The sequence below is a fragment of the Aspergillus heteromorphus genome, assembly GCF_003184545.1.
Source record: "Aspergillus heteromorphus CBS 117.55 chromosome Unknown BO70scaffold_18, whole genome shotgun sequence".
Classification (NCBI taxonomy): domain Eukaryota; kingdom Fungi; phylum Ascomycota; class Eurotiomycetes; order Eurotiales; family Aspergillaceae; genus Aspergillus; species Aspergillus heteromorphus.
The window spans coordinates 482,035-503,871 of record NW_020290423.1 but is presented as its reverse complement, the minus strand read 5'-3'; the positions used below and the strand labels follow the sequence as shown (position 1 = coordinate 503,871).

The following is a 21,837-nucleotide window of genomic DNA, read 5'->3' as shown; positions in this document are numbered from 1 at the left end:
GTCGGTGTTTATCGGGGCGTGCTCCTCCCAGCCTTCCCTGGTTGGTCGGCTGATTGGATGGACAAGTCTCGTATTCTTCATGAGGAACGTCGAACATGATACTACTACCTACTACTTCTAGTACTTAATTAGTCTATTGGATGCCTTGTCTTGCCTTGGACTGAATCTGAAACACAGCGCACCTGTGGTAATTTCAATACGACCCTTCTCCTTCCTTTTCCTTCTTTCCTTCTTTCCTTCTTCTAGATACCCGCTGCAGTAAGACAAAACCTCCGACCACAAAAAAAATAAAACCAAGTATAGTAGGTACCTACCGGAATATTCCAATCCAATCATCATCCGGAACTGAATCCAACACCCTGGGTATAAGTAATCCTTCCTCCAACGCACGAAATAAAATGGAATCCCAGTCATCACGCCAAGAACCACCCTAGAGTCTCCCCCCCCCTCTCTCTTTCTGTCTGTCTGTCTCTCTATGTCTCTCTATCTGCCACTCACTCGTAATAGATCCCACTGCCCCAAATACTCTAAATGCAAGACATGACATGATAATATATGTTGTATATACCCCTCACATCACCACACAGCAAGCCTTCTCCAGTTTCCGCAGCACCTTCGTAACCAACTGTTCCATCTCATCCTGCTGCTGTTGCTGCTGAGGTTGTTGATATTGCTGCTGCTGCTGCTGCTGGGGCTGCTGGTATGGTTGTTGCTGCGGCGCCGGCTGGGCATATTGGGCGTGCTGGGGTTGTTGCTGGTACTGCTGACCGGGATATTGCTGGTGGGAAGGAGGAGGAGCAGGCTGGGCGTAGCCCTCGGACGGGGGCGCAGGCGCAGGCGGCACAGAATCAGCAGGGCCGCCGGTGAGGTTGACGTAGATGCGGCCGGCGTTTTCCTCCGTCGCGTATTGCAGGCCGAGTTCTTGACAGACTTGTTCGACGCGCGGCTTGATCTTCTGGATGTGGTTGGCGGAGTGGTTGCCCTTGCCGACGATTCTGGGTTGGAGGGGGGGGTGGGTGGTTAGTGGGTTGTTCTGAATATGGAGGGGTGGGGTTATAGGTAGGAGGTGGGTAGGGTAGACGAAATGATGAGGATCATGACGGCACAACGAGAAAGGAAGGAGGTAAGCGTACACGTGAAGATGATTCTGTCCATGCGACTTCGCATACTTGATCCTCTCCTCGAGGATCTCCTCCGCCTCCTCGACATACTGGCCGTGAAGGTCGATGGTGTCGGCCGCGACGCGCCCGCTGGCGTTGTTCTCGCGGAAGATGTACTCGGACGCCTGCTTGTTGTACTCCTCCATCTTGCGCCCGTGGGACTTGCCCTGCTCGGAGAGCTCTTTGGCCTTTGCGCCATCGCCGCTGGAGTAGGCTTCCTGGGACTAGATGGGGTTGCGACCATTGCTGTTAGTCTCGAGAGGGAGTTGGTTTCGTCGCGCAGACGGTGGTTGGGCAGGGAAGTACCCGTTGGAAACAGGAGTTGCGCTTCGAAGCCTCCTGGTGGGCGAGGTTCCGGAGACGTTCGTACTCGGCTTCGGCATCTTGACTCTGTTCGTGATTGAAGGCTGGAAGTTGGCGGAGGTGGTGTTAGTTCAATTGGGGGAGTTGATTGTTGGTGTTGAGGATGCTATCTAGGGTGTCATACCCCGAGGGCCCATGTGGGACATTTCATGTTCGTGCATGTTGTGAAGGTGTGAAGGTGTGGTGGGTACGGAGTATCAATCGAGGAAATCGGTATATAGGTAGGTAGGTAGATCGAGAGATAGATAGATAGACAGATAAGGATAGGACCAGGAGAAACTTGGGGCTATGGCCGTCGGGACTGAAGAGGCTGAAAATGGAGCGAGTGGATGAGAAGGTGGAATGAGGGTTGGATTCTGGCCGGATCGGGATCGGAGTGGAGCGGCGATCGGATTATTGGCCGGCCAGCATCCAGGCGTGCAGGAACTGGAAAAGCAGTCAGTACTACCTACTAGGTATGGCATCATGGTACTGGTAGTATGGCCACTCGAGGCTGTCGAATGATCGAATCTGCAGCTGTCTTCTACGGCCCTTCCTTCGCGTTGACGGTATGCGTCCGTCAGCCACCGATCGCGAATGCGCCCGGCTGGATATATCCTTTGGTACTCCGTCGGCAATCTTTTTTTTGGGAGGGACCCCGTAGATTAGTTGTGCTGGTAAGCCCGGTGCCTCGTGTTGAATCCCCCTGCATGCATCTAGTCCGCCAATCACTCCCCTGCCACTCTTTCATCACGGATGCACCTTTGCCCGGAAGCAGTCCTACTACTACGAAGCAGGTGTCTGCAGTAATCTTCAGATCCTGGATAGCCCTCAGCAGTCACTCAGCAAGTCAGCACTCCGTACCTCAAGCCGGGCTACTCAGCGCAATCGGCCAAGTGCCTAACAATAAGGTGCCCGCGCTAAGGTCACCAAGCCCGTGAGAGTGGAAACCAGGTCAATAGTCTGGCCTCGTTCCGGGCAAAGAGGAGATGAGTAGAACCCCGAGCTGCCCGGTTGGGACTTGGGTGCTCAATCGACACATGCATTCCTGCGGTGAACTTTTTGTGATATATACCATCTACTGTCCACCGTCCCTCTGGTGATGATGAAGATCTCGAGAGCCCTGTCAGGTTGCTCGCCACGAGGCACTTGGCCAGTGGTAGATAGAAAGCACCACCGACGGTAAGCAGCGGTAGCACACCACCACGGAAAGGGGACGACAACCATGCCGGTAGAACGCGTGCGGGAAAGAACGCGACTAGTAGTAGTACTAGACGGTGGGGGGAGTCTCTAGCCAGCGGTAGAACCACGGATAATGGCCACAGGTACTCCGTAGGGTTCGGTGGAAGATTCATCTTGAATCGGGTCGTTCCGCCTCTCGTCTTCCACTGGGATGCCCGTCGCAGGATCGTTTCTTATCCACGGAAGACGGTGCTGGTGCTGTTTCTGATCAAGAGAGATGGAACATGTATCAGTGATTGCCACACTGGAACAAAACTGCAACTTTTGAACCTCAAACCTCAAATCTCAAACCTCAGGTGGCAAGTCGCAAAGTGTAGAGTTCCAACTTCAGACGTGTATCAGATGAAGTGCAGCTGATGGAAGTTCCAGTCTCCGACCCGCCTATTTTGGTCTGATCTGGTCTGGTCTGGTCTGGTCTATCTACCGTCTGATACGGAGTACAACAACAAGTACTACAAATGTCTGGGTGCGGAGAAGCGATCGACGGGCAGTTGGGGTGGAGTTTACCGTACGATACCTGACTGACTGTGAGGCCAGGACTGTGACACTAATGCCCATCCCAATCTTGAGGTCAGCATCGTCGACTCGTCGGTACTGGAGCAGGTAGGTAGTCCACAGTACGGAGTAATAGGGACCACTCCACATGGTGATCATGCAGCACACAGACTCACCACAGTAGTAGCTCTCTAGCCCTAGCCATCTACTTGACGTATCGAGATATCACTGAACAATCCTCACAGGAACTCTGGGCTGGATCTAACAGGTGAGAAAGAGTCAGTTCCAAGGACGCGCATCCCGAGACATTCTGGAACCAGCAACAGGTGGCCTGCCGGCACGCAATCGTGCCGTACGTACCACCAGCCAGTGTACCTGGCGATCGGTGCCGAACCTCCACCGCGTGGCGGGCACTTGAAACTGTAGCCATCCAAGGCACCACTCCTCCTCCCCAGTCTCCTGTCTCCATTCTTACCAGGCACCTATCTACCCAGGTACATCCCAGATACGGACCTGAGTATCTAGTCTGTACGGAGTACTCCGTACTGTTATCGATAGAGAGGTAGGCAACGTCTGCGGTCGGAGTTGTTGATGGAGCTGGCAGCTTTGCAGCAGCATGACTGTAGAGGATACCGACAAGATCTGACTTTGGCAGTACGCCGAAGTACTAGCCTAACCGTCGCGCCATCGGCCCGGGTCATGTAGGTAGTAGTAGTAAGCGCTTATGTACTCCGTACTCCGTCCAGGATGAAAGGTTGACCCTCTCATACCGTCGCATCCTGTAGATCTGCGTCGACCGGAAATTAATCCATGCAATAGATGGATGGATAGACACCAAAAGCGAAGCTGACCACTTTGGATTTAACCTCACCAGGTGCCATTGATTGCTAGATGAATAGTATTTACTTCCTCGTTCTCCTGATTCCTGGGGTTAGCCGCGAAGGATCACGGTGATTGATTCATGCCCTGCCGGTGCTTTCTTCAGCGCAGTCCGGACTCCGACTCATGCACCTACCTGCCTTGGCTGGACAGACACGCCATGGGCTCATCATGCCCCTGCAGGGTATGGCTGTTATAACCCCCCCGGAGTATACAATATTCGACAGACTGTTAAAGTCCGCCTGCATGCCATCCCGGGATGCATGATCTCACCATCAGCATGATGGAATTAAATGAATGATTGATAATTCGATAGATACCACCAGCGCGTAAGTAAGTGCGTCTGGGAGTTCAAGCCGACGGTACCGACTCGATACCTGACTAGGATGGAAAAGGGGAGGGCTATCTGCGCAATGCCATTGGGCCCGGCCGGAGAGGCCTCCACTGCCACCCCTTACCCGGCTTGCCAATCGGGGGCCATGACCGGCCCTCCACTCAAGGGGATCCACCCACACTGCCCCTATTGCTGAGTGTGTTCTCCAGTGACCCAGTCATCGTCGCCTGCAGGACTGGAGACTTTATCGTTCCAGAAAAAAAGAGGAAGAAGGGCGGGCAAGGCCAAGAGACAAAAAAAAAAAAAAAAAAAGCAAGCAAGCAAGAAAGACAGAAAAGACGGAAAGACAGAAACTCACCTGGGTAAATAATACAGAGTACCATCCCAGCACCTGTACCCATAATAGTACTAGGACACCTGCGTGCCCGGGGGTGTATTGTAAAGATGTAATGAGGTGTAATTAAAGGCCGTCCCCTCCTTTTCCTGCCTAGTATCTGTCTTGCCTGTCTTGTTCTTTCGTTCGCTCTCTCTCTCTCTGCCTGCCTTTTCCTTCCCTTCCAATCCTTCCAATCGCTCGCTCCAATCGTTTGGCCCTCTTTTTCCTTTGCCCGAATCCCCCCCTTACACCTGTGTTGAGCTTAATCCTCTCGCTCCGTCCTTCAGCCTCGCTCGCTTTCCTCCGTCCACTTCCACTTCCACTCCCATTCCCTTCTCTCTCTCTTCTCTTTTTCCGTTTGATCCTTGTCTCCATCCCATCCCATCCCACCCCAACTTGCACGGATTGGGATAGACAAGCAAGCTTCTCTGTCTTCCTCGCAATCCCTGCCCTTTACTTCTCTTCCCTCTTCTTTCTTTCTCTCCCTCCTCCTACCCCTACCACCACCACAACACCCCCCCTGCCATTCCCTTTCCTAACTGTCCAGCTTAGCTTCTCTGGATTAACCTTGTTACTCGAAATCACCGCCATTGGTGTATTACTGTTCCACCTTCCTTTTCGCCTCCTTTCCGCCTAGTTCCCAAGGCTCCGCGCTTATATTTGATTTTTCCCCTGCCGCCCGTTCCTTTGCGTCCGCTTGGCCTTTAGTAATAATACCATCCCCGGTTTAATCCATTCTTCACTTCCTCCCCCCCCTCCCCCCCCCCCGTCTGGGTCTGTGATATATCAATTTCTCGAGCAAGGTGAGTCGCCCTTTCACGTTACTTGCTGTCTTCCCACGATCTACCCCCGGAATCCCTCGCCTCCCATGGTCGGTCCTCCCAAGCCTTCTGGTTGATGCATCAGCTGCACCTCCTTGCGTCCGCGCGCTCTCTGGTGCTGGGAGGCGGCTGCCCGGTTCCCTGATTCGGGGGTCGCGGTACTTTAGGAAGCCTTCGTCTTTCCCCTTTGGGGTTCCTTCTGCTTGATTGTGGCTCTGTCCCCGTCAAAATACCTTCGGCGTGGGCAGGGGCTGTCCGACATTACAGTTCGCGGAGAATTCATTTGGTTGATGGCTGACAATCCTTCTCCTTGACAGGCTCGTTCCTCGGACGCTTACTTCCATCCCGACGCGCGATAGACTTTTCATCAACTACTCCCACGTTCCTTTAAACTACCGCCAAAATGGGTTGTGGAATGAGCACTGAGGATAAGGAGGGCAAGGCTCGCAACGAGGAGATCGAGAACCAGCTGAAGCGGGACAAGATGATGCAGAGAAACGAGATCAAGATGTTGTTGCTGGGTATGCGCCTCACCACCCCGTTGCACGCCCCGGGTTTTTATCGTTGGAATATGCGGTTAATGGTGTCTTGACAGGTGCTGGAGAGTCTGGAAAATCGACCATCCTGAAGCAGATGAAGCTTATCCACGAGGGCAGCTACTCCCGAGACGAGCGCGAATCGTTCAAGGAAATCATCTACAGCAACACCGTCCAGTCTATGCGTGTCATCTTGGAAGCCATGGAGTCGCTTGAGCTGCCCCTGGAAGACGCCCGCCACGAGTACCACGTCCAGACCGTTTTCATGCAGCCCGCTCAGATCGAAGGCGACAACCTGCCCCCGGATGTCGGTGGTGCGATTGGCGCCCTGTGGCGCGACAGCGGTGTGCAGGAGTGCTTCAAGAGGTCGCGCGAATACCAGTTGAACGACTCCGCCAAGTAGTAAGTGGCGCGCATCTTTCCTATCTCAGCGTGGCCTTTGTTGACCGGTTTCTTAGCTACTTCGATGCCATCGACCGTATTGCGCAGCCCGATTATCTCCCCACAGACCAGGACGTCCTCCGCTCGCGTGTCAAGACCACCGGTATCACCGAGACCACTTTCATCATCGGCGATCTGACGTACCGCATGTTCGACGTCGGTGGCCAGCGTTCGGAACGTAAGAAGTGGATCCACTGCTTCGAGAACGTGACAACGATTCTTTTCCTGGTCGCCATCTCCGAGTACGACCAGCTGTTATTCGAGGACGAGACTGTCAACCGTATGCAGGAGGCGCTCACCCTGTTCGACTCGATTTGCAACTCCCGGTGGTTCGTCAAGACTTCGATCATTCTCTTCCTCAACAAGATCGACCGCTTCAAGGAGAAGCTGCCCGTCAGCCCGATGAAGAACTACTTCCCCGACTACGAAGGTGGCGCAGACTATGCCGCCGCGTGCGACTATATCCTCAACCGCTTCGTGTCCCTCAACCAGGCCGAGCAGAAGCAGATCTACACCCACTTCACATGTGCTACTGATACCACACAAATTCGTTTCGTCATGGCCGCAGTTAACGGTAAGTTGTCGGCCCCTTCCGGGCTCGACCCATGCATGAACGGTTGCTGACTACTTCCAGATATTATCATCCAAGAGAACCTGAGACTGTGTGGTCTGATCTAATGACCGGTATATCTCGATCGAGTGAGAATATCTCGACATTTAGACCGTATGCTATGTGACTTGTAATCTTGTCTGTTTGCTCTTTGTCATACCATGTCGCAATTTGTTTTTTTTTTTCTTGAGAGACCCTGGCGTTGAGACATTCACTTGTCCATTTTCTACTTAATTCCCATTTTCCTTTGTCCTGAAATGATATCTAGCCGGCTCTTTGTTATCAGCATTACCGATATCCATCCCATGACACAGAGCAGGAGTTGTTCTATTTTCCCATTTCCTTCTCTTTTCTCTTCTCTGAACAACGGGCCACCCGTGCACTCTTCACCCAGTCTGCGGGTCGTCACAGCCTGTGTCTTTTGCTCCTTCTTCCTCTTTGATCCATGGGATCCCCCCCCCCCGCGTCGTTTGATTTTCTGGTCCATCCTCGATGTTTCGTCACCCCTGACCCCTCATTCCGTTTTCCTTTCTATGTGTCTGATTTTGAAAGCTGGATATCCCATCATCATCATCTCTTAGTGCTCTCGTTGGCAATTCTGTGTAACCATATTACTCATTCTCATGTTGGTCTCACGTGCACTGGGAGCAAGCGGACGATGCAGGGGGGTCATGGGCACGGGGGATGGCAGGGCACGCCAGATCTCATGTCTTCATTTCTCATGTGTCATGCTGGGTCGGTCATCGGGTTATAGTCACAGTTTAAGGGTTGTGAAAATATATCTTTCGTGTGGAATTGTGCTGTAGCGTAAGTAGGAGACCAATCATTGGCGCCTGCATGTCGAGAGAAGGGGTATAAGTGAATTATATTGTCTCGTGATAGAAGTTCTGCTATTGCCAATGTATATACATTTTGAATGCCAGAGGCCGGTAACCCATAGAGACCTCTCAGTGCATGTGGCCACCCACCGACTAGTGATTGATTCAGAACCTCAATTTTGGCCCGAGGAAGACGATGAGGATCGCCACGATCCACAGTCCGAAGATCCAGGCGTACAACATCATCCGGCCCCACCAGCCCTTCCCCTCCGTCATGCGCCGCAGCATCCCCATGCGCCGCTCCGCAGCCTGCATATTGCCCGTTGTTCGGTCCAGCCCATCAGCCGCACGGGATAGAATCGACTTCTCCGATTCCAGGGAGGAGTGGAACGCCTGCGAGGACGACTTCAGCTGCGTCGCCAGCGCAAGCAGAGATGACGTGAGGTCTTCCTGTTCGGCACGGTCCGAAGAGAGCGCGTCTTCAGTCGTCGGGGAGGGCGATGATGGATGTTGTGGGGAGGAGGGGGCGTCGTGCACGGAAGCGCCGGTGGCGGTGGCTGTTGCTAAGGGCGAGGTGGTGGGAACATTGGATCTGTTTCGGAGTGTGGAGGATGGCGGTGGCGGTGTAGGGGTGGCAGTTGCTACCGGAGGTGATGGCGGTACTTCTGTGGTTGTGGTTGTGATTGTTGGTGACGCAAGTGAGGGTAATGTGGCCGTTGCGGATATGGCTCTTTCTTCCTCGTCCTCCGGGTTAAGGCCCTGGTCCTCGGTCTCTTCCGTCTCCTCTAGTCCATCAGTCGTGCTGCCTTCCTCGGGTGTTCCGAGGAGGTCTTCATCAATCAGCGAATCTCCTTCTTCCTCCGTATCGTCGTCATTGTCGATGCCATCTGCCCGTCGGGTGGGCCTTGCTGCTGCCTCGGCGGCGAGTTCGTCGAGGACAGTCTGGAGACGTTTCAGGATCTGACGTTTCTGTGCGAGGTCGGTCTGGAGGTCGTTGCGACGATCGAGGGGTTTGATTTGAGGGAGGGAGCGTTCGAGGATTTGGAGGTTGGTGCGGGCGTATTCTATGTTCTTTTGAGGGGGGCAGTGGTTAGCTGAGGCGTGAGCAGGTGGCGGGGTTTAGTCCCGTTTGCAGATCTATACAGATGCACAGGCAGTTCTAGAGAGCTCCTTGCGTGGGATAAAGAGGAATTTGGACGTACCGCTCCCACTCTCATGCGCTGGTGTTCCGAGTGTCGTAGTGGTTTGAGGTCCGCCGCCGAGGAGAGGAGGTTATGCTCTAGACGGGCGAACAGGCGAGAGAGGTTGAGTGTGGCAATGTCGGAGGGGTCCGGGGGGGAGGCGTAGGTGGTGAGCGTCATTTTGGCAGAACCTGTTGGTTGTCTGCTCTGGCGATGGAGGAGGAAGATGAGGAGGGGAAGGAGGGGGAGGAGAGGTTGGGCACCTGGCACCTGGCATCTGGCATCTGGAGACGGTTTGGTGGTTATCGGCTGGCGGTTCCTGTAGATCGGATGACTCAGCACGATAGAGCTGCCCCGCTAGTCCCAATCGGGCCGGCAACATGTATGGGCCTGATAGAGAAGGCTCGAACGAGGACTAAGTAGAACAAGTCTGAGGAGGAAGGTGCGCCTTGCCTGCGTGCCTGAGAGCGCAGGCAGGGCACTGTTGTCATCGAGGTCATCAATCATCATTTGAAATGCTACAACACAAACAACAACGACATCAATATCAACAACAACAACAACAACAACAACAGCAGGTGGCCGCCCATTTGGGACCCCGTCTTTTCTGACAGGCGCCTCATACTACTAGCCCGAAAATAAACAACCAACGCATCCAACAGAAAATGCACAAGAACGAGTAACGCAAAGAACCAAGCCCACCCAGAGGGAAAACAGGAAGACACCACACGTCAGTTGTACTCGATCATCAACCGCCGCCATGTCCGCACCCCCTCCTCGTCCACGTCGTGCAAGGATTGAACTGCATAACCGCATTTTTGGGACGGCTGGGCCCCGATAAGGTTTGCGATGCTGGGAACCCCCTGTCCGGGGCACTCTGGACGCCATCCAGCCGGTGAAGTACGTCCTGTCTGCGGCGGCGCATTTCCCCCATGATTGTCGCTGCGGTTTCGCCCTCCGGGTGACGAGTCACCCACGCTATTATTGTCTGTCACGGAAGTGGGTGCTGGTCGACGGTCCTGGCCAGGGCTGGCCGCAGAGTCGGCTTCCCCGAGCCACGACGGGGCGAAGTGATCCTCCCGCGGGTATGATTGCTTTGCCCAGCTGCTCCGCTCCCGGGCTAGGACCGCCGCCAGATAACCACTAGAAGGCAAGGGAGACAAATGAGACAGGGGCTGCAAAATATCACAGGCTGACGGGAATGGGCCAACGCCGTGGGAGGCTACGCCGTAGCCGTAACCGTAGCCTTGGCCCACTGCTGCGTCCGCGGGCTCTTCGCCACCACTACCACCACCACCACCACCAATACCACCAACAGGACGCTTCTCGGACGGAGATGATGGCGGATCCATCATTTGCCTCTCTAGCGGTGCGTAGGAGAAGTGCCTGTATGGCCGACGTCGGATGCGCTGGACCAGCGCCAGAAGGCAGAGTACGCAGGCAACCACGTATAGGATTCCGAGGGAGAGGTTCTGGATGTCTTTTGGAATTGCCGATTCATGATCCGCGCAGCGCATTGCAGTTCTCTATGGTGTTGCCCACCAAGCGAAGGAGGATTTTGTCCGTACGCGCGATCTTGGTGCACGGGCTGGTTCTCTGGGGCCTCAGTAAGTATTTGGACCACCTAGTTGGGAGAGCTGTGTAACATTTGAGGTCGGGAAGAATAGTACCAATGGATTAGATCTCTGACTTGGGATCTATATAGAAGATATGATTGAGGCAGAGAGGAAGAAGATAGACAACAGAACGTCTGGACAACCGAAGTACAATCGCAAAGAGAGCGCGAACTGGTTACGAACACGATCAACGCTGAGTAGATGATGTCTGCTGATACTTATAACTTCGACCAGACCATGGCGCAACCAACACGCATCCAGCAATCAATCAAAAGAAGAAAAAAAAAAAAAAAGGCGGCGGTCTCAGAGCGACCCGGTGAGGGAAATCCCATAGCCTGAGAATAATAATAATAAGATACCAAGGGGGAGGAAATGAAGAGACTCCACAATGCAGGGACATCTACGCCTGTACAACGGGATCGAAGCATGTTTTGAAGCTCACTTGTTGGATCGATCTAGTCTATAGTAGAGGAAGAGGGGGGGGGGCGCCCCTCCAGGTCCAGCTCTGCCATGATCAGCCACGAGAGCTTATGCAATGAGTAGAACCCACGGGAATAGCCCTCCAACCGCAAATGCATCCCCATCATAGGACGGGGGGGGGTTACAGATTCCGGGATAGAACGTCTTGATGCAAGGCAGGTTCAGCTGGCCAGAGGGAGCGCCACCATCCAGTGCCATCGGCTAGACCACCTGGAGGACGAGGGCAAATGGGCCCGCTAGTCGCTTTAGGGAGGGTTAGCGAGAGCGACCCATTAGGCGTGAGCATCACTATATCCAGTATAAGACTAGCTGGGCCGGATGCGGCTCGAACATCTATCCAGGTACTGTAGTGAGTAGTCTCGCACTCCATACCTAGTAGATATCTAGTCTTGGAGGCATCGCACAGTAAAGCTGAGAATGATGGATTGTGGACGGGCTTTAGTGCTCAGGACTTAGAGGCCCTTAAGGTACCTTTAGGTGGTAGTAGGCTTAGGGACACCCCCTGTCAGGTGTCTCGTATTGTACGGGTCCCCCGTAAGTTACCGGCCTCGTGATCTTGTCGTTGCTTCTCTCCAACTCCAGTAGGAGTTGCTTCACATCTTCTTTCTCCCTTCTCGTTCTCTCCTCCCTCGCTCTCCATTGCCTTCCATGATTCGCCTATCACACGATCTTCTACCCTCAGCTGCGCCGTCAGATTGATCGACTTGTTGCCGCAGATCCTGTCATCTCATCTCATCGGGTCAGTCACCCATCCCCGACCCGGTGGGGTGGGGGGAGGGGAGGAATCGAGAACCTCACCATCAGCTCGCCATTGCAGGCACGAGTGGACACCTTTGCCCCTGCCCCAGCCATACTATACTACTTAATCGACATCTCATGATCTGACACGCACAGGCAGGCGGCCACTTTGGGCCCCAGCTGTTGATGCGGCACAGCACAGCAGCGACGGCGGACTGAGGGACGAGATCTGGCGGCGGTGCCCCATTGTGGCGGTGTCTCGGCGATCAATGTGGCGCCGATTCGCCCTGGGGCCCTGCTGTCGGTCGGTCGGGCTGCTTGCTGTCTTGATGCTAGGGCGGCGTTTTTGGCCCGGAAGCTATATCCAGTGATATCTAACCATCACCATCTGCATTGTCCTGAAGGATCTACCAGGGTACGTACGGTACAGGATCGCGATTCATCACCCCCAAACACTCTCGATACGACCCAGCTACCGGGTCATCCCCAACGCATGCCGTCGATCTATCAAATCTCCAGATCAATTTCAAATAATACTCCGTACTGCACCCCACCGCTAGCAATATCCGGACTGGGAAAACCTACTTGGCACCCATCTATGGGGAATCTACGGACGCACGGGGTTGCGGAAACCCAAAAGGCGGAAGATAATGATCATACAATGAGAATGAATGGCTGAGAGCTGTCTACAGTCTAGCGGTGATGGTATCCTTCCGCATCTCTTCCTTGGCCTGTTCGCGCAGTGTCTTTCGCAAGATCTTTCCCGAGGGGTTCTTGGGAACCGCGTCGATAAAGATTACCCCTCCGGTAATCCTTTTGATCGCGGAGACCTTCCCATTCATGAATGCCATAATGTCCTGCTCAGTGGCGTTTTGCCCCGACTTTAGTACGACGTATGCCCGAGGGCACTCATCGTTATTCCTATTCGCCAGCAGTCGCATTAGCCCTTTCTTGTGCCTTTATAGTCTCTGGGCCGCCACCAATAACTCACTTTGGAACGCCAATTACTGCAACATCGGCCACGGCGGGATGCTCCAGCAGAAGAGCTTCTAGCTCGGCTGGCGCAACCTGGTTGCCTTTCACTTTGATTAACTCCTAGCGCAAAGAGTCCAGTCAGCATTCTGCAGTACAGAGGCAACGTCGGCGCTCATATCTGGTGGCGAGAAAGGTTCTTCGCCTCCTAACGTACCTTCTTTCGGTCAACTACGTGGAATTTGCCGTCGTTGTCGACATAGGCGATGTCCCCCGATTTAAGCCATCCATCCTCGGTCTTCGTCTCTTTCGTTGCTCGTGGGTTCTTCCAGTAGCCCTTCATGATGTTCTGGCTGCGAACCCAAAGTTCGCCGCGCTGGTTGCGTCCCAATTCCGCCACGCCATCGTCGGCCATGATTTTCGCCTCACAGTTGGGATTTAGCTCTCCAACCGATGCCGAGTAAGAGTTCTCAATGGGACTCCAGCCCAGAATGGAGCACGTAGTCCTGCGGAGACAAAAAAGGACTGTTAGCAATGGCTCTTTGCCACCACCCAGATCAATCGTCTAGCCAGCGAAAAGAGTATTACGTACTCAGTCATGCCCCATCCTTGCTTGATATTGATACGTCCTGGTTCCCACAGCGCCTCGACTTCCTCGCAGACCTCTCTCCCCAGAGGTGCCGCACCGCTGGACACGGTCTCCACGCTACTCAGGTCATACTTGCCGCTCCTGACCGCAGGGTGCTTGGCCAATGCCACCACGACGGGCGGGACCACGATGAGATCAGTAATGCGGAACTTCCCCGTGTATTCGAGCACTTTCAAGAAGTCGAACTTGGGCATGATGTATACGGGCACTCCGCGACTTAGCGCCGCCGCGATGAAGATGTTCTGGGCCATGGCATGGTACATTGGAAGGAAGCAGAGCCAGCGTGCGCGCGCCTGCTTTTCCTTCCAGTCGGGGTTCAAATAAAAGAGCGCGTTGAACTGCAGCATGTTGGCCACATAGTTCTTGTGCGTGATCTCCACCCCCTTGGGCTTCCCGGTCGTGCCACTGGAATAGTTCAAGGCGAGCGTCTGATCGGCCAGGTCGGGAGTCGACAACTCATCCCACACAAACCGACTGCCCTCATCGACAGACGCGATCAGCTCCCCCCAGTAGCGACAGCCCTTCACGCCTCGCCCCCGGCCCTCAAAAACGGCATTGCTGAAGGCAAACACCCGGTCCCGATTCACCCCCGCCAGCCGGGCGGCCTTAATCCCCGTTTCCAGACTCCCCTCCGCGCAGATCAGATACTTGGCCCCGGAATCCTGCAACTGAAACGCCAGTTCCCGGGCGACGTAGGTAGGATTTGCCCCAGAGAAGATACCCCCCGCCATCACGACCCCGAGAAACACAACCGGGAAAAACAGGTCGTTCCCCGAGAACAGCAGCACGCGATCCCCGGGCTGCAGTCCACTCCTGCGCAGTCCGGCCGCGAATCGTTGACTCCAGAGGCGGAAGTCATGCGGGGTGAAGTAATGCGTATCCGGACGGTCTGCGTCTGAGAAACACCGATGTGTCTTGGAGAGAGGATGCGTCGGCGAGGTGAGCAGGACGGACGCGAGATGCGCATTGGGGATATCGATCTGCCAGCGTGACTTGAACGGCATGTTGCTGACGTCGTTGTGGTCGTACTGGACTTGAACTAAGGTACCTAGTACTACTGGGAGTGTAAGCGGATAGGTGAACAACGGTAGTAAGTAGTAAATGTAGGTAGTCGGTCAACGGAAAGCCAAGTCAGGCAGGTAACACAAGGTGGGAAGAAACAAAGAGAGAAGAAAGCCTGAGGCAGGCTTATATAACAGCAACAGCAAACAGCAACCTTATTTCTCTACTCAGGTAACCCCGCTGTAGCAGCCAGCCCGTAGGATTGCGAAGAAAAAAAGACACGTTACTTGTGGTGTTCACTTACAGGCAGCGAATCAAGCGAGCAGGAAACAAGACAAGAAACAGAAAAAGTGCAGTAAAGAAGGAGGACAAAAAAAAAAAAAGCAGGAAGATTGTTATTGAGTTAAACAACGCAAGGACCGAAACGCGTGCAGAAAAATGACCTCACAATCCACAGGATGCATTATTACCTCTTTAGGCAGGTATCTGTCCATCCCCCCACTCCCCACTCGGTAGGAGAGAGAATATGGCCCCAAAAAAAGGGAGGAGGGGGTTTGAGAGAACGGGATCGCATTATTCTACCTACTTACGGTAAGGTAAGTATTAATTGTTATTTGTTGGGTAGCTGAGTCCTATCACCATGTCCTGTACGTTACACGCGACTAGCAACAAAGGTGAAGAAAGAAAGAAAGGATTGGATAGCTCGGATAGCTCTCCCCGCATTTGGAAGCGATGGCGATCGGTTATTCGGCTATCCTTAGTTTGGCTGGGGGATCGGCCCGAGGTGTTACTGGTTCTGGGTCTGGGTCATGCCCTATCTACTAGGTATGTACGATGTGGAAGATGGAAGGAAGGAAGGATGGTTGGTTGGTTTGGGGCATTGGGTCGGGGGCTGTGAGTGAATCGGATGGATCGGATATTTAATGAGTGATGATGTAAACGGGCTTATGCAGGGAGACATGTCATGTCAGGGAGATATGTATTGTGTTCACGGATACGGAGTATCTGTATGCACAATGCTGTGCATTTCCCTACCGTAGTGAGTCTACTTTTGGATAGATGCGGAGGTAATCACTTGCATAGTACTATGTACCCAGGTAGGACGACGCGATATGATCTGAGCGATTCTAAGTCACTGCTCCGTACCGAATCTACACCCCTCAAACCTGCATGCTATATCTATTCTGCTGGGTGGAATAGACAGATGAGAGAAATGCAAAAAAAAAAAAAAAAAAGTGCCCCTAAGTCATTGACCAAGTAAATCGTGGGAAATGAAATGAGCAAGATCCCTGAAACAAACAAGCTATAGACAAAAACACCACCTTCATCATCATTATGCCTCGTCGCCCCCAATGCACACCAGTGTGGCCTTCAGCTCACTCACAATCTTCTCCTCCAGTCGGCTCTGGGCCCCTGACGCCGGATTCGTCGGCTTCTGTCGCGCCATCTCCAGCTCCTTTTCGCTCGTGGCAACAATCCGCGCCCGCAGGTTCTGCTTCCGTTCCAGGAGTTCTTCGATGTCTTCCTTGACCTGGGCCTTGTCCCACTTGAGCTCCTGGATTGACTGCACATCGACCCCAATACTGGGGCCAGCTTCGCGGAACCGAGCCAGGATGTAGGAAATCAGCGAGAGCGAGTAGGCCTCGGAAGCCATGCTGAGACTAATCCGGCGGGTCGCGGTGGCCGTGCGGCCCGCAGCGAAGGAGCCGACTGACCGTTGGAGCTGGCCCTCAAATTGGTTCAGGAAGGCGGCCACCTCTGGTGCAGTGCGCACGACGTGGTAGAGGAGGTTGAGGCACAGAGGCAGGATGCCCACAGTCCAGATGGAATACAGCCGCGGCACAGGGTCAAATGGACCGAATCCCTTGGGGTCACGCAGGATGTTCGTCAGGCGGCAGGTGGAGAGCCGGACCAGAACCACCTCCACGGCAAGGTGTTCCGCAAGCATAGGGATGGTGGACATCTTGACCAGAAGAGACATGCTAAGATCGCCGTATACGGGGTCACCTCCCACAGCGAGCTGGTCGGCCCATGAGAATAGCGAGGTCGCCAGTCTTGCGGTGTCGTTGTCGGCAATGTGGTAGACGATGTGCTCAAACAAGCGGTCGATGTTCTTCACTTGTAACGAGCTCTGCAGAATGGCTGTGAGGATAGCGAAGTCCTTCGGGGTGCACATGTCGGGTTGATCGTGGAGGTACGTGGTCAAAGATTTGAACCCCTGTGCCACGACGACCTTCACAATCTCCACGACGATCCCCAGGTCGGATGACACCTCAGCTTTCTTACTGAGAGTCTCAGGCGCAGCGCGAGAAGGCGAATCAAGGTGGAATTGAAGAGCGAGGAAGAGCACGTTCAGCAGAGATCGGTAGTACTCTGTGTCGTCATTGATCAAGGCTTCTTCGTACGTGGCCCGCCGGCTGCGTATGGAATCCCATACGACGTTGAGAAGGCCAAAGAATTCGGCACCCCTTGCTCCCACCCCGACAAGTCGTTGGAGCAGAGCTTGGGCAAACTCCACCCGGGTTTGCTGTATTCTCTCAAAGATGGCTTCCTGCGGCACACCCCTGGTGTTGGATTCTAAGCAGCTCTGCACGACCATGGCCATCGACTTTTGAACCTCGCGGTCCGTCATGAAGTCCGCGCAATGCTCGATGGCGAAAAACTTCCAACTATGAAGAAGACTCTGTAGAAAGGAACCAAGATTAGACACCTTCGGCATTTGGGGTTCATGTGTTACATACCACTTGTGCCTCGACCAGGGACAAATTGAGGTTGGCCCGTTGGAATTCTTCGGAAAACCCTTGTTTCCGGCTTCCGATCCAGGCAAAGTCGTAGGACAGGAGCTGCTTGCCTAGATGAATATCATAGTAATATTCACTGCCTAGATCACGGGGCTGCAAAGAGGTTCGTTTGAAGTCGACGAGCTTGCACCCAGGGTACCTCATCTCGAAGTTCTTCTTGAGGTTAGCATGGAGGGAGGCATTGTATCCCGACACTTCTACAGCGTCTTTGGCAAACCAAGACACCAGGGGAATCAGCGTTTTGTAGAATCCCTTGTCCTGCATTTCCTTTGCCGAGTGTAGATAGACGGCGCAAAGGTCCGCCACAACCGCCGCAACTCGGGTAGCAAAGATCTGGTCGGCCACGGACAGAGACGATATCTTTAGCTTGGAGACGTAGTTCACGATGCTGGTGAAGAAATGCGGATGCTTCTTCAATTCGGGGGTTGCCCAGGGCCAGTTCTCCTGTGCATGGGAAACGAATTCTAGCAACGACACTGCCACTCGAAGGTCGAGCTGCTCGATATGTGAAAGCATATCGAGGGCGATCTTCAAGAAGGGGGTACCCCTCATCGCGATGTCCTTCTCCTTGCTGGTTTTCTTCAACGAGTTGCGAGGCGATGTGCCTGTGAGGATGTAGACCGCCAGCCACTGCTGGCGCTTGCTAACAAAGGTCGACAGCAGGCTCCAGACTGCCAAGCGTAGACTGGGATTGTTGAGCGGTTTGTCAAATTGCGACAGAACATCGAGGAAGAGACAAGCCGATTCCGCGCCCAGATGACCGACCAAGGATGGCGGCTCATTGGTCGGGTCCAGGGCCGCGCCTGAAATCAGGACGTTGAGCATCGTAACGACAGGAAGTCGATAGGCATCATCCAGTGCATACAACTTGACGAGAGCGGGGGCGGCCTTGAAAAGTTGATCTTCTAGTAGCGAGAACGGCTGCTCTAAGAGCTGTGCCGACTGCAGCAGCCGAATCGAGAGCTCTAATGTTGCGAGCACCTGCTTTTGCACCAGGAGCAGGTGGCGGAGGAAGAGAGTCGAGGGGGTTTGGAGGCCTTCAACGATATGGCGAAGGATGGAGTTGAAAGGCAAATCGGCTGCTGAATGAGGCCGCAAGACGTCTAGCAGATAGGTTGCCGACGTAGAGAAGACCCCAGTGACTTTTGTATCAAGCTTGGCGATTTCATTCGTGCCGTAAGTGTAGTAAAGGATTCTCTCGAACGCGGTTGCAAGTGTGGTATTGATCTCGAACCTCTGTTCCGGTGCATTGAATCGCCAATTGCCATTGCTGTTGTACACCTCGACCATGATGCGGACGAAGTTGAGCACAGTTCCTCGCATCATGTGCGAGGGAAGACCAGCGGTCCAGTCGGAGGCGAGGGTCATCTTTCCATTCAAGCCGTTGGGGCTCCGTCTCAACACCGCGCGGGAAGCGACATCATCAACAACCGCCTTGAACAAGCGGACACAGCCCAGCAGGAATGGATAGTCTCCCGAGGTCACTTCCGCAGCAGAGACAATGGCCGTCATGATGCCGCCCTTGCCATCGGATCCCAACAAGGCACTGCGGGAAAGCAACGGCCACACTCTGCCAGGGAGAACATCGAGGAGAACGCAGATAAAGCGCAGACAGGCAACTGTAGTCTCCAGGACTGTTTCGGAACCGGCTCTGGGCCCAACATTGGGGAGATTGCGTTCAAAGATCTCGAACACCAACGAGATAATGTCTCCTTGCCGGGACAGCCCGTCGCTTGCGAGCTCGAGAATTCTCTTGGCGTTGGAGCCGTCGCCATCTTGCGATTGTGATGATTCTTTGGCCGCGACGAGAAGGTCCGCCAGTAGCCCGATGGAATCCGCAACAGAGTCTTCTCCATAGCCTGCCGAGTAACCTCCGTTCTCATTCCATTCCTCCAGCCAACTTCCGAGGTAGCTCAAACACGAATACCGATGATGCCACATGATCACTGCAGGCCTTGACTCGGATACGATTTGGCCGACCGCTGAGGACGGTATCTGTGACGAGCCAGTCACGACCAGAGCATTGCTGATCTCCCGATCGGTAATCTGTCTTCGAGGAGATGCACCCACCATAGGCAGTGACTGAACAAGTGTGACAAAGTTCGCATTCTCGTCTTCTCGAACTGTCTCGTAGCCTTGGAACCCGGACGGTACGACCTGCGTAAACGATTCCATGTTCTCTAACTCGGCGAGTACGTCCGGGAGGCCTTCCTCGTTGACAAGATCTTTGCTAACCAAGGCGCGGCACAGCTTCAAGAAGGGCACGGTCTCGTAGGGAAACCGAGATCGCGCTATCCGGAAGATATTGTCCATCAGGGCATCCTCCTTCACAAAAGTTGACCGCGGGTCACCAGAAGAGGTTGGTAAACCCCCAGCAACCCATTGAGACTCCGCTGGTGGTCCATGGAGGATTGCTAAGACAGACTCGACGATCTCCGGGGAGTAGTCCAAGTACACCAAAGCGATTCTAATAAAATCAAGTAATACCACTCGGACCCAACGGCTTGTCAAGAGGTCATCAACCGCGGAAGTAGCCCCAATCTTTGTAGCCAGAGCAAGGATGGTGTCAAAAACGACATCCCTCATTCCGTCCGAAGTCAGGAAGGTAATGGCCTCATCTGCCGTTCCAAATGGAGTGCGTGCGCTTTCAAGCAACTCCTCGTAAAGGGAGAGTTCCGAAGCTCGCGAGGTATTGGTGGGCGTGTTGGACTGGAAAGAGTCGACTGCACTGTGAAACTGCTCTAGCTCGCGGGTTTCCTTGTCGTTGAGCGCAAGTTCCCTCATAGTATGCAAGATCATGCCCCAACAAAACGCAGCCGGGTTTGCGGTTTTGGCTTCTACGCCGGCTGTCATGAAGATCTCGTTTATTTGTCCTATCTCCTCTCTGCTAAGAAAGTAGGGTGTCTTGGATGCCGGGCTGGTCCTCGAAGTGTTTTTAATTATAGAGGGAACTGACAGCGGTAGCTTCATGAACGAAAGAGTAGTTAGAGATACGAAGCCCTGCAAAGACAGCAATAGCTCCATGGGATCCTGACAAGGCTTCTCAAAGTTAGTGAAATTCTCACGCGACAGGCAGGCAAGGCACTACTCACAACTCGGAGCGGCTCCAGAAAGCTGTAGTCCACCATCAGACGGAGCCAAGAAAGCAGTAGGTCCGCAGAGGGGACCTCTGGAGATGCTTGCAGCTGTAGGAACAATATTTGTAATATGTGCACTATCTCCTCGACGGCAGTTGTCGCTCGTAGGTCTTCCACTTCCTGGGTACTCTCAGCCACGCCTAGCCAGCCGCCGTCACCCTCCAGTGAAGACAGTCGACTCCGTATGGCTTCTATGCAGCCTTGGTTGAACTTGGCCCAAGCCTCACCCTTTGACTTTCCTTCAAATATCGAGGCACCCAATTTCAACAATTGAATATGGCGTTCAGAAGGCTGCTGGGGAGCAACGGAATCGTGAGTGTGGCTGAGATATATCCCTAGTAGCTTGCGCGCTAGCTTGACTATGTGGCTTCGCTCTGACAAGTACAAGCTGCGCAGGCGCAGGCGCCGATTTTTCTCGGAAACAAAGTCTGAGGCATTGTCCCCACGGGCAGCTTTCTGGTTGAAGATTTCGGCGAAGCTAGACCCAGCGAGGGATACGCGGAGGTTGTCCCCTCCAGCCGCATTCTGCAGGCTAGTCGTCTCCTCGTCGGCGAATCGAGTCAGAAGGCGCGTGGCGGGTCGGTTCTGCCATTCCAAAACCGTCAATCTCAGTGCGCTTATTTCATCGATGCCCGCTTTATCGCTCAGCCAGAGAGCATCCGCTTTGATTTCCTTCAGGTCGTACGATGCCTGGGCAGTTGTCTCCACGTGGATTGCGGCCGTCTTCGATTCCAGGTCCGATTTCGATTTCGCCGAGGCGGAAGGGAAAGTGAAAGTGGTTAGGGCATTCGAAAGGACATGGGCGCTGTCGGAGTGGGAGAGGAAGGCAAGGAGGGTTTCGGCATCGTCGACACCGCTATCGAAATTGCATGTGTGAAGGAAGGCTCTCCTCCAGGACCTGGACGTGGATGGATGATTAGCGGGGGTTCCCCAATTGCAGGATCGACTGCGCATACAGAAGCTGAACGTCCCCGGAGAAGCACTTGTCCAGGGACGGGAAATAGGCTTCCGGGACGGGAGCCATTGGCGGAACAGCTATATCATTCTAGATGAACCGGTAGATAGGGGGTTGTTGTGTGTTGTCCGAGAAGGACCAAGTGAGGAGTAGCACCGAGGAGTGAAGGTAGAATGAGAGTGAGAGCTCCAAGAATATTATTCAAGGAGCGGTTTGTCTGGTTTGGCGGAAGGTCAACAATGACTGCCTATC

The 21,837-nt window shown here is 53.9% G+C and overlaps 7 protein-coding genes across 7 annotated transcripts; 1 reads left to right on the top strand and 6 right to left on the bottom strand.

Annotated features, from left to right (window-relative positions):
• Nucleotides 1-186: 186 nt before the first annotated feature.
• BO70DRAFT_363440 (Smr domain-containing protein) lies at nt 187-1,844 on the bottom strand. The gene is made up of 4 exons (XM_025543563.1): nt 1,648-1,844; nt 1,467-1,567; nt 1,134-1,384; nt 187-995 (listed from the first exon to the last, which is right to left on the bottom strand). The coding sequence occupies exons 1-4, from the start codon at nt 1,682-1,684 to the stop codon at nt 572-574; spliced, it is 813 nt and encodes a 270-aa protein (XP_025398074.1). The 5' UTR covers nt 1,685-1,844; the 3' UTR covers nt 187-571.
• A 496-nt stretch (nt 1,845-2,340) lies between these two features.
• On the bottom strand, nt 2,341-3,214 carry BO70DRAFT_67965 (uncharacterized protein). Its single transcript, XM_025548641.1, has 2 exons — nt 3,022-3,214; nt 2,341-2,948 (listed from the first exon to the last, which is right to left on the bottom strand). Exon 2 carries the CDS (start codon nt 2,855-2,857, stop codon nt 2,429-2,431), a length of 429 nt encoding a protein of 142 aa, XP_025398073.1. The 5' UTR covers nt 2,858-2,948; nt 3,022-3,214; the 3' UTR covers nt 2,341-2,428.
• Nucleotides 3,215-6,052: 2,838 nt separating this feature from the next.
• On the top strand, nt 6,053-7,304 carry gpaA (guanine nucleotide-binding protein subunit alpha gpaA; the record flags this gene model as incomplete). The annotated part of the gene is made up of 4 exons (XM_025546734.1): nt 6,053-6,170; nt 6,245-6,587; nt 6,644-7,200; nt 7,261-7,304. The coding sequence occupies 4 exons, from the start codon at nt 6,053-6,055 to the stop codon at nt 7,302-7,304; spliced, it is 1,062 nt and encodes a 353-aa protein (XP_025398072.1).
• A 915-nt stretch (nt 7,305-8,219) lies between these two features.
• BO70DRAFT_339332 (uncharacterized protein) lies at nt 8,220-9,503 on the bottom strand (the record flags this gene model as incomplete). The annotated part of the gene is made up of 2 exons (XM_025541245.1): nt 9,257-9,503; nt 8,220-9,125 (listed from the first exon to the last, which is right to left on the bottom strand). The coding sequence occupies exons 1-2, from the start codon at nt 9,413-9,415 to the stop codon at nt 8,220-8,222; spliced, it is 1,065 nt and encodes a 354-aa protein (XP_025398071.1). The 5' UTR covers nt 9,416-9,503.
• A 229-nt stretch (nt 9,504-9,732) lies between these two features.
• BO70DRAFT_363435 (uncharacterized protein) lies at nt 9,733-10,997 on the bottom strand. The gene has a single exon (XM_025543562.1). The coding sequence runs from the start codon at nt 10,750-10,752 to the stop codon at nt 9,967-9,969; it is 786 nt and encodes a 261-aa protein (XP_025398070.1). The 5' UTR covers nt 10,753-10,997; the 3' UTR covers nt 9,733-9,966.
• A 2,009-nt stretch (nt 10,998-13,006) lies between these two features.
• BO70DRAFT_67857 (acyl--CoA ligase) lies at nt 13,007-15,030 on the bottom strand. The gene is made up of 4 exons (XM_025548640.1): nt 14,997-15,030; nt 13,634-14,744; nt 13,259-13,547; nt 13,007-13,164 (listed from the first exon to the last, which is right to left on the bottom strand). Exons 2-4 carry the CDS (start codon nt 14,692-14,694, stop codon nt 13,057-13,059), a joined length of 1,458 nt encoding a protein of 485 aa, XP_025398069.1. The 5' UTR covers nt 14,695-14,744; nt 14,997-15,030; the 3' UTR covers nt 13,007-13,056.
• Nucleotides 15,031-15,930: 900 nt separating this feature from the next.
• On the bottom strand, nt 15,931-21,654 carry BO70DRAFT_339327 (nucleoporin; the record flags this gene model as incomplete). The annotated part of the gene is made up of 4 exons (XM_025541244.1): nt 15,931-17,375; nt 17,434-20,532; nt 20,586-21,528; nt 21,587-21,654. 4 exons carry the CDS (start codon nt 21,652-21,654, stop codon nt 16,026-16,028), a joined length of 5,460 nt encoding a protein of 1,819 aa, XP_025398068.1. The 3' UTR covers nt 15,931-16,025.
• Nucleotides 21,655-21,837: the final 183 nt, after the last annotated feature.